The sequence below is a fragment of the Camelina sativa genome, chromosome 17, assembly GCF_030686135.1.
Source record: "Camelina sativa cultivar CO46 ecotype springtype chromosome 17, ASM3068613v1".
NCBI classification, from domain to species: domain Eukaryota; kingdom Viridiplantae; phylum Streptophyta; class Magnoliopsida; order Brassicales; family Brassicaceae; genus Camelina; species Camelina sativa.
Genome location: NC_141896.1, coordinates 6427751 through 6440992, shown reverse-complemented (window position 1 = coordinate 6440992; position 13242 = coordinate 6427751). Strand labels below are relative to the sequence as shown.

Genomic DNA, 13242 nt, shown 5'->3' with positions numbered 1-13242 from the left:
AAAAAAGGTCCCATAAAAAGAATGCTTTCGGAAAAAGACAACCCCACTTTTCATTTTCCTTTTTTAAAAAAATTTACCAGTTAGAAAGAAAAAAAAATAGCCATAAAAAATGGTTAACCCCCACAAATAATACATTTTCTAGTATAAGTCGCGGAGACGTATGTATAAAAACAATGGCTATGTGAATGAAGATGAGTTTGCTGACAAATAAACATTACGAACAAAAAAGAAAGAGTTTAGATCGAGTCAAATAAAATAGTCTGCCTCTTACATAAATTTTCAGCGGCATGCCTTTGCGTCTAAATTAATTTAAGCATCACTTCTTCTTCTTTTTTTTTTTCTTATCATTATTTTTTAAGGAAATCATTTGACTAACACGTTTAGTCAGTCGTTTAGTACCAAGATGGCAAAGACGAAGCCACACACACACTCGATCGTTTTAACGACAAAAACAAAAACAAAAAAAGTTACACTACTTGATCAAATAAAAAAAAAAGAGAGATTGAAGTAAAAAAGAAAAAAAAAAAAGAAAAAAAAAAGCAAATAAAAAGAGTTAAACAATACTACAAATTAAGGAAAATAAATATATAAAGATGAGACGAATCCAAATCTGTCTTCCTCTTTTCTTTTGCGTTTCTTCCTCTTTCTTCTCACTCTTTAGATTTTTTTTCTCTGAGGTTTTCTCGGGACCAAAAAATATAACATATACTATATAATTTGATTCGAGAGAGATCTGAACAGAGTCTCTTCAATGGCAACGCTTCAGTCATGGCGAAGAGCTTATGGAGCCCTAAAAGACACCACCAAAGTCGGACTTGTCCGAGTCAATAGCGATTACGCCGTACGCTCCCTCCCTTTCGATTTTAGATTTTTCTCTCTATTTCAGCATTTCTCGATCCATTGAATCTCTTATTTGATTCGAGTTTTGGTTACATAATTTCAGGAATTAGATGTTGCCATAGTGAAAGCTACTAACCATGTCGAGTGTCCTCCCAAAGATCGTCATCTTAAAAGTAATTGGAATTCGATTTTTGTTTTCTTAGATCGTAACTGTTTCTTGTGTTTGTGTGTGTTTTGAAATCTTTCTTTTGTTTACAGAAATTTTCCTAGCAACATCAGCAGTTCGGCCTCGAGCAGATGTTGCTTACTGCATTCATGCTCTCTCCCGACGATTGCACAAAACCAGAAACTGGACGGTATTCATTTTGAGTGGTTATAGTCATTTTGCACCGTTGAGTATGATCATTATGTGTGTTTTTAGGATTTGAAGTTTTCTTCTGAGAGTTTTTGATTATTAGATGTTCTTTAGGTTGTTTTAAGGATCGTTTCTGTTTGCTATCAGCCTATTAGATTTAGCGTTTGTATGTGTTTCTGATAGGTTGCACTGAAAGCACTACTTGTCTTACACCGGCTTCTGAGGGATGGTGATCCTACGTTTAGAGAGGAGCTATTGAATTTTTCTCAAAAAGGACGCATTATGCAGATTTCTAATTTCAAAGATGAGTCTAGCCCAACCGGTGAGTCTTTTACTGCTACTTTCACGGGCTTATATATGTTTTAGAAGCAAAATGAGTTTTCTTCAAGGTTTTTTATTCATAGAGTTGCCGCTGATTGGTTGTTTGCTTTATGAGTCTTGCAGCCTGGGATTGTTCTGGGTGGGTGCGTGCTTATGCATTATTTCTTGAGGAACGGCTTGAATGCTTCAGAGTTCTGAAATATGACATGGAGGCTGAACGTCTTCCAAAAGTTTCTCCAGGGCAGGAGAAGGTATCAGTTTTTTTTTGTGTTTGCTTGGTTTCCTGGCTTCAGGCTACCTCCTTTTTTTCCTGATGGTTTTTTGTTTTGGACATTGTTGTCAGGGGTATAGCAAAACAAGGGATTTAGATGGTGAAAAACTCCTGGAACAGTTACCAGCGTTACAGCAGCTTCTGCATCGTCTCATTGGTTGCAAGGTGCTTCTTTGATGCATTTTCCAGTTCTGCTACTATGTTTTTGTAAAGCGCATACTACTTTCTATTGTGCTGGAGCAGCCTTCTCTTTTTTACAAATGAACTGACTTTGATCTTCCAACTTTCTCAGCCAGAAGGTGCTGCAAAGCACAATCGCATAATTCAATATGCACTCGCTCTGGTAGGTTGAACTAAGCCTGGACACATAACTCACAATTTTACATATATCCTAGTCTTAGTAACGGGTCATATATTTCCTATCCGGAAAGAACAGTTTGAAGTTTGAACTAAGTTCTGAGTTGTTTTTGAATATTGTATTTTTAGGTGTTGAAGGAGAGCTTTAAAGTATATTGTGCCATCAATGAAGGAATAATCAATCTAGTAGAAAAGGTAGTCCCAATTTTTTCTTTCCCCCAGAGTTACTCTCTCTCCCTGCATGTGTTCTTTGATATCTTACTGTTTCATATATGCATATACTGCAGTTCTTTGAAATGCCAAGACATGAGGCCATCAAGGCCCTTGATATATACAAGCGCGCGGGTCTGCAGGTAAAGTTGTTGAGTTATTTTTTTCTGTGGATTCATTGAGATTTCACTTAACAAGGATTAGTCTATCGATGCAGGCTGGCAATCTTTCTGCTTTTTATGAAGTTTGCAAAGGATTAGAACTTGCAAGGAATTTCCAGTTTCCTGTTTTAAGAGAGGTATCAGATAATAACTTGCTTGTTAAATTTCAATTTGTAATGGTAAGTACTTTATTATTACGATGTAACTCTGTTTGTTTTTTTCAAGCCTCCACAATCTTTTCTTGTAACAATGGAGGAGTATATGAGAGATGCACCTCAAATGGTTGACGTCACATCTGGGCCACTGGTACGTATATATTCCAGAAATGGTCCTACAAAAACCATGGTTTTTTTTTGTTTAACTTAATTTCTAAACTTTTTTTTGTCAACATACAGCTTCTGACCTATACGCCGGATGAGGGGCTTGATTCTGAAGATGTTGAACCTTCGCATGAAGAACATGAACCGCCATTGCCTTCAGATGGTACCGTTGTTCTATCTGAAGAGACACAACCTTCTTCGCAGCCTCCTCCTTCAGCAGAAACTCCACGGAATATCATTGATACAGATGATCTACTGGTGAGAAATGCTTATTACATACTATTTTGATTTTTCGATATTTCTGTCATTGTTATTCTTCTGTCTCTGATACTCTTCATGTTGCACTCAGGGTCTGAACGATGATGCACCTGATCCGTTAGAAATCCTAGACCAAAATGCACTTGCTTTGGCCTTGGTTTCCACTGATGGTGAGCTTCTTGGACTATATATACCAGGGCGCTAAGTTTACCTTTCTTGTTAGTTGTTGATCGCATTTATGATTCCGTTCTGTATACAGATGATTTTTCGACGTTTGGTTTTGGTCAAGCAAGAGATTTGGATTCGTCAGGATGGGAGCTTGCCCTGGTCACAACACCTAGCAATGATATATCTGCAGCCACTGAGAGACAATTGGTAAGATGTATTCTTGTATTATTGATAATGGCATGCATCAATTACTTGCCATTATCATGTTTGCATATGCCAGTTTGGGGCTGGTAAATTAAATCTGTGGCTTCTAAATCATAACCATCTTTGTTTGCAACAAATGCTAGGCGGGTGGCTTAGACACGCTCACCCTGAACAGTCTATACGACAATGGAGCCTACATTGCTGCCCAACAGCCTGCCTATGGCGCTCCAGCTCCCAATCCATTTGAGGTCCAAGACCCGTTTGCATTTTCAAACAGCGTTGCACCGCCTTCAGCTGCAAACAACCCATTTGGTCCCTACGAGCCAGCCTATCATCAGGAACAGCAAGAGCAGCAACCACAGCTTGAGGTTGCACCCAGCGCTGCAAATCCTTTTGGTGATTTTGGGGAATTTCCAATAGTCCCGGTTTCAGAACCACAAAGCACCACCGGCTTTGGAGAATTTCCAGTAGTTCCGGTTTCAGAACCTTCAAACATCACCGGTCTCGGGGCATTTTCAGCAATCCCGGTTTCAGAACCATCAAACACCACCGGCTTTGGGGAATTTCCAGTAGTCAAGGTTTCAGAACCACAAAACAGCACTGGGTTTGGGGCATTTCCTGTAGACCAGGTTTCAGAACCGCCAAACACAACAGGTTTTGGGGCATTTCCAGTAATCCCGGTTTCAGAACCCCCAAAAACCACAGCCTTTGGGGAGTTTCCAGTAATCCCGGTTTCAGAACCGCTTCCAGTGATCCCGGTTACAGAAGCGCCAAAAACCACAGGTTTTGGGGAATTTCCGGCAATCCCCGTTTCAGAAGCGCAAAACACCACCACGGGGGGTTTTGGGGGATTACCGGTTAATGGAGGTGCTCATCAACAACAACATGACAGCAACAACCCCTTCGGCAGTACTGGCTTCTTGTGATTCGCATATTCGTAAATTTTCTCAAATGCTTCCATTTGTTTTATATGATTTGTGAGTAATAATAGAATCACATCATCATCTTTGTTCTTCTTTGAGTCTTGCAAATCTTGGTCTGCTTATTATATACAGAAAGAACTCAAGGGTGAATATATAAATGTAAAATTCATTTTACGTTGGTGAAAAATATGAAAGACATAAGTCGTCTTACATTGAAACAAAATAATTTGAAATATGATTTAGCAAAAACGTTACTAATGGTTATGTCGTTTGTCTGTTGTAAATTGTAATACTGTATGTTGTAAATTTTAGTTTTAGGCTTTTTAGCAAAAAGGTAATGTTAAAAAATCGAAATACGAGGAGAATTACGTCATTTGAAGGCTAAAAAAAGTCAGAAGTCAAACCCTATTATGTCCACGTCAGTAATCCGGCAGGAGAAAACAGCTATAAACTCACAGCCGTTAGATCAATCACAAAGCTGAGAAACCCCAGCCGTCCGATCAACTCTATTATTCTACTATAACATATATGATTCGTGAATTCTGATGAATGTTGATATGATGAAAACCACTTTCCCAATTGTTTTATAAAATCCCTTCCGAACACACTCTCACTCTGACTTTCACATGGCGTTAGATCAGCATTCATCGGAATCTCAGAGTCAGTCATTTACACTCCCACCTTATCCTCAGGTAAAATAAATAAATCCATAATACATTTTGATAGGATAGTCAGATTTTTTTTTTTTTTTCAAATTAGTTTCTGAATTTTTGAGAATTGCGATTTTTAGATGATAATGGAAGCGATCGAAGCACTAAACGATAAGAACGGTAGCAACAAAACGACGATTGCTAAACAAATCGAGTCAACTCAACAAACCTTACCGCCGTCACACACGACGCTGCTTAGCTACCATCTCAACCAGATGAAGAAGACTGGTCAGCTTCTCATGGTCAAAAACAATTATATCAAACCAGATCCACTTGCTCCTCCCAAGCGTGGTCGTGGACGTCCTCCCAAACTGAAAACTCAGGCGGAATCCGCCGCCGCTGCGGCTGCTGCTGCTGCCAAAGTCTCTGCAGATCCGCCTAGATCTCGTGGTCGTCCACCGAAGCAGAGAGATCCATCGGAAACTTCGATTGAGCCGCCCAAGGAGACCGGATCTGGAAGACCACGTGGACGACCACCGAAGAGACCACGAACAGATTCGGGTAAGGTTGTTGCTCCGGAGCCCGCAGCTCAGGCAACCGGTGAGCGTAGAGGACGTGGGAGACCTCCGAAGGTTAAGCCAACGGCGGTTGCGCCGGTTGCGTGTTGAGTGTATGCAACTCAAAACAAATCATAATTGGAATCTCTTAAAAGAGTGGTACTTTTTCGCTTTTAAGTAGATGGTTTAGTATAATTCGTATTTGATTCTCAGATGTGTTGTTGTTGTTGATGCTGCTTAGTCCTTGGGAGGAGATTAAGACTTAACATTAGGGAGTAGGGACGAGTGTGTATCATTATTGTGTTTTTTAATTAGCATGTGTTATGTTAAACTTTTAGTTCTCTCTCTTTGAACAACCATGTCTTTAAAACATTGTTTCTAAACTGGATTCAATTATAAAACAGTGATCGTAAAAATAGAAACTGTGAATGGAGTTGTAGAAGCTTTTTGGTTTATGTCTAGTTGATCAGATACTTATTGTTTGTATACCAAATCTAGTAGTTTGGTTTGTATTCATTGGCGCAGTTCCATTCATTGCAACGAAAACACACACACACTGTGAAATTGTACATTGGCATCCATCCCCGTGAACAAAACGGACAAAACCTTTGCTTTAGTAAAGATTTTAGTGGGCCACAAACAGACAAATTTTAGGGGGCAAACTCATGTCATAGTCGGATGTTCTAATCTAATCATCCTCTCACGGGTTTCGATTCGTGAGATATTGATTTCATCAATAATAATAAAAAGAAATGCTGATATGATGGCCAAATTCATCCCAATCATATCCACCAATATTCATCAAATTAATATGGGTTTACTTCTAATGTAACCAATGTTATATTCATCATATATAACCAATCTATCATTATATCCATCATCACTCCTACAGCAAGCAACACATACTAATACAAATCAAACATAGATTACTGTATAATTTGATGAGAACACACAAACTCGGAGTTCCAACTCGGTTTCCAAAGCCTCGAATACACAGAAAAACACTAATTAAGCACACTTTAACACACCATATTTATATATACAAGTATTTTTTTATATATATAACTTCTATATTTTAAGACCTAAGCATAATTAGCTTAGGCTCCATCGTTGGCGTAGGTGTTAACGAGAGCAAGCGCATTACTCGTGAACCTCTTGACGTCGCCGACTCTCTCGCATATCGCCGTCTTTGTCTCTTCGTCTTCCATCTCCTCCGTGATCCCATCAGTACACGTCTCCTCGTCCGTCAACGCCGCGCTCATCCACGTCTGCACGTTACTCATCTGAAACCTAAACGTCGGCGCTCCGGGACGACGGTGGTTCATCTCCCGGAGCTGCCTCAGGGACCCGCGCATCTGGTCCATGGCGTCTCCCACGTTCGATACGCAGTCGTGGACGGCGGCAGAGGATGCAGCAGGAGCAGAGCGACGTGCGAGTTTGGAGAGGTAACTCGCCGCGTATTTTGCGCGGGAAAGGGAAACTCCGATGGCGAGCTTAGCTAGTCTCGCCGGATTATCTTGTACGGTGGAGGCGTAGCCAGCTAGAGACGTATAACAAACGTTGGGATAAAGCGTTGCGTTGCAGCTCGTACGGATGAAATCTAGGTCGTCGATTGTTGGTTGTTCATGAAGGAAACGGACGGCTGAGATTGTCCGGGAAATGAAGAGTAAGGCGGCGACCAAGTGGAGAAACGTCGTCGTGCAAAGCTGCCTTCCCATTTTGAAGTTTTTTAAAAGTTTTATAACTCTGTTTTACTTTCTTGTGAGATTGGAGGGTTTATGTAGGCATATTGAGTAATGGAGATATTTGACATGTTTGCCCATTCATGCTCATTAATAATCACATTATCATCCCACTAATCATTTTGTCGGGTGTATTTTTTTTTATCTCTGGTTGGTGTGAAAAGGAAGGCTTGGTAGATTCACTCTTAGCCGTACCTTAAAAGGAACTACATTCTTTATGCTTATCACTTTCAGACTTGAAATTATACTTGTTTTCAAATAAAACCATAAGCTAGATACCAGTGGCCGCCAAGAAAAAATCATAACATATCAAATGTTATATACTGTAACTTTTAGTAAAACTAGGTATATGGCCGTATATATGAGTCGTCGCAACTCGCAAGTGAGCTTTTTGGGTGGACATACAGTAACTAGTTCCAATCTCGACCACGAATGATTCGTACGGTGAACACTATGGTGGGACTCTCATGGAGTATGTGGAGATTCGCCTACTCTCATTAATTCTGCCCAATAAAAATAAGTTATCCGAGAAGAAAAATATCCGCACGCGTAATTATCAAACATTCTATGGGATTAATTTCTCAAAAATGCTCCAACTCATTTACTAATGATAATGATGTCTTCTTTCTTTTAATAGTCATCTTTTTAGATTTTACATATTTTAGTGTTGAATCTGTTTGATTAAGAATCAATAGAAAAATATAGGACATGATGAATTATATGTACTTATATGACTTATATGGGATTATATATGGGAATATATAATGCTATATTTAGATATATGTGAAAGAAAAGAAAAATGACGGCATGATCGTTTTAGTAAACGATCCACACCATGCTTCTTAAGAAGAAAAGTCCACTTAAAATACCACTTGTTTAAAAGTGAGTGTGCATACTAATACAATGTGTAGTGGGGAGGTAGCCGACTAAAGATTATAGGGATTATTATATAGGATTTGATGAGTAACGTTTAAATCATTCCCTATCATGTTAATGCATATTAGATGCTTGGTTAATAATAATAACAAAACAATCTCATGCATATTTTATAATGATTCGTCGATATCAAATATACGATTTAAGCCTTCATTTGTTAATTAAAAAGACTCTGTATTAGAATTAGAACTTTGCACTGCAAAAACTAATATTTATATCAATACAATGATTTTTTTTTTTGTAGTTCAAAACTTAGACTAGATACAATGGTCACTTTTTAAACTGTTGAATAATTTATTCAACTGTTCAATAACTACAATGGGGGAGTTGAAAAAAAAAAATAAGCTGATACGGAGATAACAGCATTGAAAAGATTCAACACCATTGAAGCACAAAAATGTAGTTCTTGGTCGTCACGTGGCAGATAATAAGTGGATGATTTTTTAATTATATAATAATATATAGATAAAAATTTGTGTTTTATTTCTATTAGATGCTAAAATTTTAGATACTTTTTATCCAACCCAATTATTTGAGATCTATTATTTCATAGGATATAATATTTTATTTAAATATTTTTATACCAAAAATTCATCATTTTTTTTCCTCTATAAATAGATACTTGATTCATTTAATTTAGATACTTATTTTATAAATTTATTTAATATTTACTTATATTATAGTTTCATTTGTTTTTTTAAAATGAATGTAAAATTAGTTTAAATTCAAAACTGTTTTACAATGACCGTGAATTTTCATTTGATATTAACTGTGACTAATATTATGTAATCACAAAAAATATAAGTAAAAATAAAATGAAAATATGAAATAATAATGGTGGTGGGGTATGATGTTGTAGTTTTATTAAACAAACTATTGTAGTAAGAAATAAAAGTGATGTAGATATTGAATTATGATGTGGAAGAAATAAAAGATGATGTGAAGTATGAAAAATAAAAAAGTGGTTGTTGTAAACAACAAACATTGTAGATAGTCTTATTGATTGGTTACCAAAAAAAACAAATTTGGTAAAAGTATTTCTGTGGTTGTGTACTTTTTTTGTTTTTTGGGATCGACGCTTGTTGGTTACTACATCAGGAAAAAGTAAGGTTTAAGATCAATCTCCAGGAATCATAACTACATTGAAACCCAAAAAAAGACCTGTGACTTTACGGCCCATCAACACCAACACTTGGTTTATGCCTTTATGGAGCAAAGAGGCTTTCTCATCTCATCTCGATCCCAATTTAAGTGCCTCTTGAGCAATTAAGCGCTTTATCACTCTTCTCTTGATAAGTCGTATGCTTTATTCCAAATTTTAGTAAATACTACTAGTATTTAGTATTTACCCATTTTAATAAGAAGCCATTAGTCATAATGAAGTTCAAAACTGTGCTTAGATCATCTCTTGTAGACAATTTCTCATGGTCAAGATGTATTATGCTTTATGCATTACAATCCTTGTATAAGTCATGATTTAATTACTTTATTGAGCCATATTTGCTTGAGAGTGTGTTAATATTTAATAACGTGAGTTTAACCTCGAACATACACCAAAATACATAGATTTGAGTCATTGTGGTCTATCTACACTATGGTTGGGCCTTTAAACTCATAGCAGTGGCAGCTAGATCCAAGATTGATTTGATATTTTCATCTATGAATTTGGTTATTGCAATATATAATAATCGTACATTTATGCGGTGGGCTCGACAGGTACATCTCCAACAAAGAAGATCAAACCAAAAAAAAAAGCAAATTTAAATATAATCAAATAAATAAAGGGAATCTTACATTTATATGGCGGATCTTACTGATTTCAAATATTGTCATTCTTCGTTTTGGCGTTATATATTAGTAATGTATATCATAAGAAAAATGAAACTATCACTATGCAATTGAACTGTTTATTTGTTCGATGATTAATCTACGTATCGATTTATATTTGAAAATGGAACCTCTCTGTACAACTACTTCACCAAATTGTCCCAGTCAACACGCTGTTATTTGATATAAAAACAAAGTGAGCTACCAGATATACCATATGGTCCATGTTTAATAATGACACAGACAAAAGAAGGCCTATAAGATTAATGATGATACATACATGATACATCCAATTAATTATCTGATCAAACCACCTCTCCACTTTCTTCATTTTCGTATGGATTCATTTTTTCCTTTTTTTGGTATGTCTATGCACATAAAGTAATTCATCTACTTCAACTTAATAATGCGTTTAATGTTCACATGACACACTTTTTTTTCTTCCTTTATGAGTGCGTATTCATAAAGGGGTTACAGAGATCTCCTCATAGTTAAAAAAAATTCATCACAACAAATACTTGATCCATATATTGATTGTAGTTTGTTATGTATTTTTAGATTACAAATCTTTTAATTTACGACCAAATTTGATTATCTTCTAAAAAAGTATAACAAAAATAACCGATTAATAAATGTTTATTTGTTGCAGGTTGTATAACATTTTGGTGTCCTTGCGTTACATTTAGCCAAGTCGCAGAGATTGTGTGGACCGAGGTTTCCACTTGTAAGTTTCCCAGTTATAACAATGATTATTCGGAAATAAAAAACGGTTTAATGTAAATATCTAACCGATAGTATAGTTAATCTTAGTATGTGGTACGACCGGTGCGTTTTACACGCTCCTACTGAAGATCACAGGATGTGGATGCATATACTCATGTCTTTATTCTGTATGGTCCAGATTAAATAATTTATGTCGTATATGCATGGGAGATTATATAAATTGCATTCTGCTAATGAACAATTAATTAAATAATTTATGTCGTATATGCATGGGAGATTATATAAATTGTGCAGACCAATTTTGTTTTTTTTTTTTCTACCATCATAACATAAACGTAGTGGTTAATACTAAATGTCTTTTCAACCGACCAACTTAATTCAATTTTTTTCTATAAAAGCATTTTTACTACCGTAAAATCGAGTGGAAGTAAACAGATTTAGTCATCATTATGACGATAGATTGTAAACACATAACAACGTAAACTATAGTGTAGATTGAAAGTGGTTCTGTAATTTTGAAATAAATATCTCTACTCATCAAGTTGCCTTCTCCATAATTTTTTTTTTACGGTAAAGGAGAACATGAGAATATATCTTTATTAAGCAAACAAGTTGCACAAGCCGCCAATTAGATCACCCAGTTGTGAAAAATTATAATCATCCGGTCCAACAATAATATGCCAATAGATATTTTTTTTATAATATAGCTATACGATCGAGTCCATACATCCCCAAAATACCAAACGTTTATTGCAATAAATATATATATATAGATATGTATGCCAGTTTATTTAGACGACGTTTTGCAATGTAGACCGAACCTTGCAAGTTAGGACGTATTTATTTAAGGATTCTGCCATCGAGCATCTGGATGAGATAAGCAGTTGTGTTGATGGCTAGATATGGGTCGTCGATGCCATCAGAAATCTTTTCGAGCACTACGGTCCATTTCACGTGGCTACCATCACCATCTTCCGAAGGCGTAACGTGGATGTGTGGGTCGACGTGGATGTCATCGGGAATCTTCTCGATCTTGCCAGTCCATTTCACACGGCTGCCATCACCGTCATCCCTAGGAGTAATGGTGGCGGTTAATTTGAACGTCTTGTACTTCGTAAAAAAATCAGAGCTGGTCACATTTATCGTAATTTCTCTTTTCTCCCAATCCTCAGCCTTGATCTCAACCTCATCTTATGTTTGAAACATATAAATTAAAGGTTTAGTCGAAAACATAGTTAGCAGATTAATCAATAAGATGTATGTAATACTGTTGAAGACTTACCATAGTCTTTTATTGCTTTCATGAAATCTTTAAACAGGTCGTCCGCCTGAGACTTCACGTCAAACTCAAGAGTAGATTCCACTAATGCCATTCTCTATTTTTTTGTTGTTTTTGAAGTCTATGTTATGTGTGGGTTTGATAATAACCTTCTCAGTATAATGAATGTGGTTATATAGAAAGACAGAGGTTTATGACAATTACATTAAATAAAATCACCTAACCCCACCCATCTAACTTTTTCACTCTGTGGAATCTTTTTAAAACTAACCTAAAGCTTCAGTATTTGAATTGCAGACCACATTGATTTGCAGACTAATATGTGGTACATGGGAGTAAATAAAATTTGCAGACCGCATTGATTTCAACAGCCTAGTTTGTGTGTCGATTAACTCAATCAAGCAAGTGTTTTACGTAAATTATTTTGTTTTGAGATACATTTTTAGAAATATATGATCACTAGTAAAATTCTTCTTAAATGACTCTTGCTCTATGAGCTTCATGTAACACAAAACGCGTTTTATTATTTTGTCTTTTATAGTATACGATTATCAACCCATGTGAACGTTATGAACTTAACTGTGAACTTAGACATGACTAGTGAATGTTGTGGAATAAATACAAATATATAGGCACACGTCACTCAACTTACATAAATTGAGTCACATATTATTTAGCAACCCGATTTCGAACTTGTTTAGTTATTTTATCTTATTTTGTTGGATATGAGACTTTTCTTAACCTTAGAAAAGACGATGCTTGAGCGTGTGGTGAATGTGAATCGCCATGACAACATTATTTTATGGCTCACTAATTGATATATATATGTTCATAATGAGTTTGTTAAAGTAGAATGGATACCTACGCGGAAGAATACAGAAATTTGTGTACTGCAATATTTTTCTTCCATTTGCTTAGGGCCTGACTGGTTCAAACGCTGCGGTTGCGGTTGCGGTTGCGGAAGATTACGGAAGCGGGCGATTGCGATTTCAAGCGTTATTAAGCGTTTTGAACGACTGGTTTAGCGGTTTAAAATTGGTGCGTCTGCGGGAGGTTTACGACTGGTTGACCAGCGGTGCAATAGCTGTTGGAACATAATAAATGTGATATATAATTATATAAATGTTTTAAAATATCAAA

At 36.4% G+C, this 13242-nt stretch overlaps 4 protein-coding genes across 4 annotated transcripts; 2 read left to right on the top strand and 2 right to left on the bottom strand.

The window, feature by feature from the left end:
- The first annotated feature begins 432 nt into the window (after nucleotides 1–432).
- LOC104755801 (putative clathrin assembly protein At2g01600) lies at nucleotides 433–4611 on the top strand. Its single transcript, XM_010478266.3, has 15 exons — nucleotides 433–841; nucleotides 944–1013; nucleotides 1099–1196; nucleotides 1379–1517; nucleotides 1640–1767; nucleotides 1860–1952; nucleotides 2080–2130; nucleotides 2274–2339; nucleotides 2432–2497; nucleotides 2572–2652; nucleotides 2741–2821; nucleotides 2911–3093; nucleotides 3185–3263; nucleotides 3353–3468; nucleotides 3609–4611. The coding sequence occupies exons 1-15, from the start codon at nucleotides 752–754 to the stop codon at nucleotides 4389–4391; spliced, it is 2124 nt and encodes a 707-aa protein (XP_010476568.1). The 5' UTR covers nucleotides 433–751; the 3' UTR covers nucleotides 4392–4611.
- Nucleotides 4612–4868: 257 nt separating this feature from the next.
- LOC104755800 (HMG-Y-related protein A-like) lies at nucleotides 4869–6011 on the top strand. The gene is made up of 2 exons (XM_010478265.3): nucleotides 4869–5080; nucleotides 5179–6011. Exons 1-2 carry the CDS (start codon nucleotides 5015–5017, stop codon nucleotides 5704–5706), a joined length of 594 nt encoding a protein of 197 aa, XP_010476567.1. The 5' UTR covers nucleotides 4869–5014; the 3' UTR covers nucleotides 5707–6011.
- Nucleotides 6012–6416: 405 nt separating this feature from the next.
- Nucleotides 6417–7449, bottom strand: LOC104755799 (21 kDa protein). Its single transcript, XM_010478264.3, has one exon. It carries the CDS (start codon nucleotides 7311–7313, stop codon nucleotides 6693–6695), a length of 621 nt encoding a protein of 206 aa, XP_010476566.2. The 5' UTR covers nucleotides 7314–7449; the 3' UTR covers nucleotides 6417–6692.
- Nucleotides 7450–11405: 3956 nt separating this feature from the next.
- On the bottom strand, nucleotides 11406–12411 carry LOC104755798 (uncharacterized protein At1g24000-like). The gene is made up of 2 exons (XM_010478263.3): nucleotides 12106–12411; nucleotides 11406–12013 (listed from the first exon to the last, which is right to left on the bottom strand). Exons 1-2 carry the CDS (start codon nucleotides 12194–12196, stop codon nucleotides 11664–11666), a joined length of 441 nt encoding a protein of 146 aa, XP_010476565.1. The 5' UTR covers nucleotides 12197–12411; the 3' UTR covers nucleotides 11406–11663.
- Between the last annotated feature and the right edge of the window lie 831 nt (nucleotides 12412–13242).

Coding starts and splice junctions, on each gene's coding strand:
- LOC104755799 (XM_010478264.3), bottom strand. CDS start 7,313: ATGGGAAGGCAGCTTTGCACGACGACGTTTCTCCACTTGGTCGCCGCC.
- LOC104755801 (XM_010478266.3), top strand. CDS start 752: ATGGCAACGCTTCAGTCATGGCGAAGAGCTTATGGAGCCCTAAAAGAC. Junction 842..943: donor GAGTCAATAGCGATTACGCC/GTACGCTCCCTC, acceptor ACATAATTTCAG/GAATTAGATGTTGCCATAGT. Junction 3,094..3,184: donor TTGATACAGATGATCTACTG/GTGAGAAATGCT, acceptor TGTTGCACTCAG/GGTCTGAACGATGATGCACC.
- LOC104755800 (XM_010478265.3), top strand. CDS start 5,015: ATGGCGTTAGATCAGCATTCATCGGAATCTCAGAGTCAGTCATTTACA. Junction 5,081..5,178: donor CACTCCCACCTTATCCTCAG/GTAAAATAAATA, acceptor TGCGATTTTTAG/ATGATAATGGAAGCGATCGA.
- LOC104755798 (XM_010478263.3), bottom strand. CDS start 12,196: ATGGCATTAGTGGAATCTACTCTTGAGTTTGACGTGAAGTCTCAGGCG. Junction 12,014..12,105: donor GAAAGCAATAAAAGACTATG/GTAAGTCTTCAA, acceptor TTCAAACATAAG/ATGAGGTTGAGATCAAGGCT.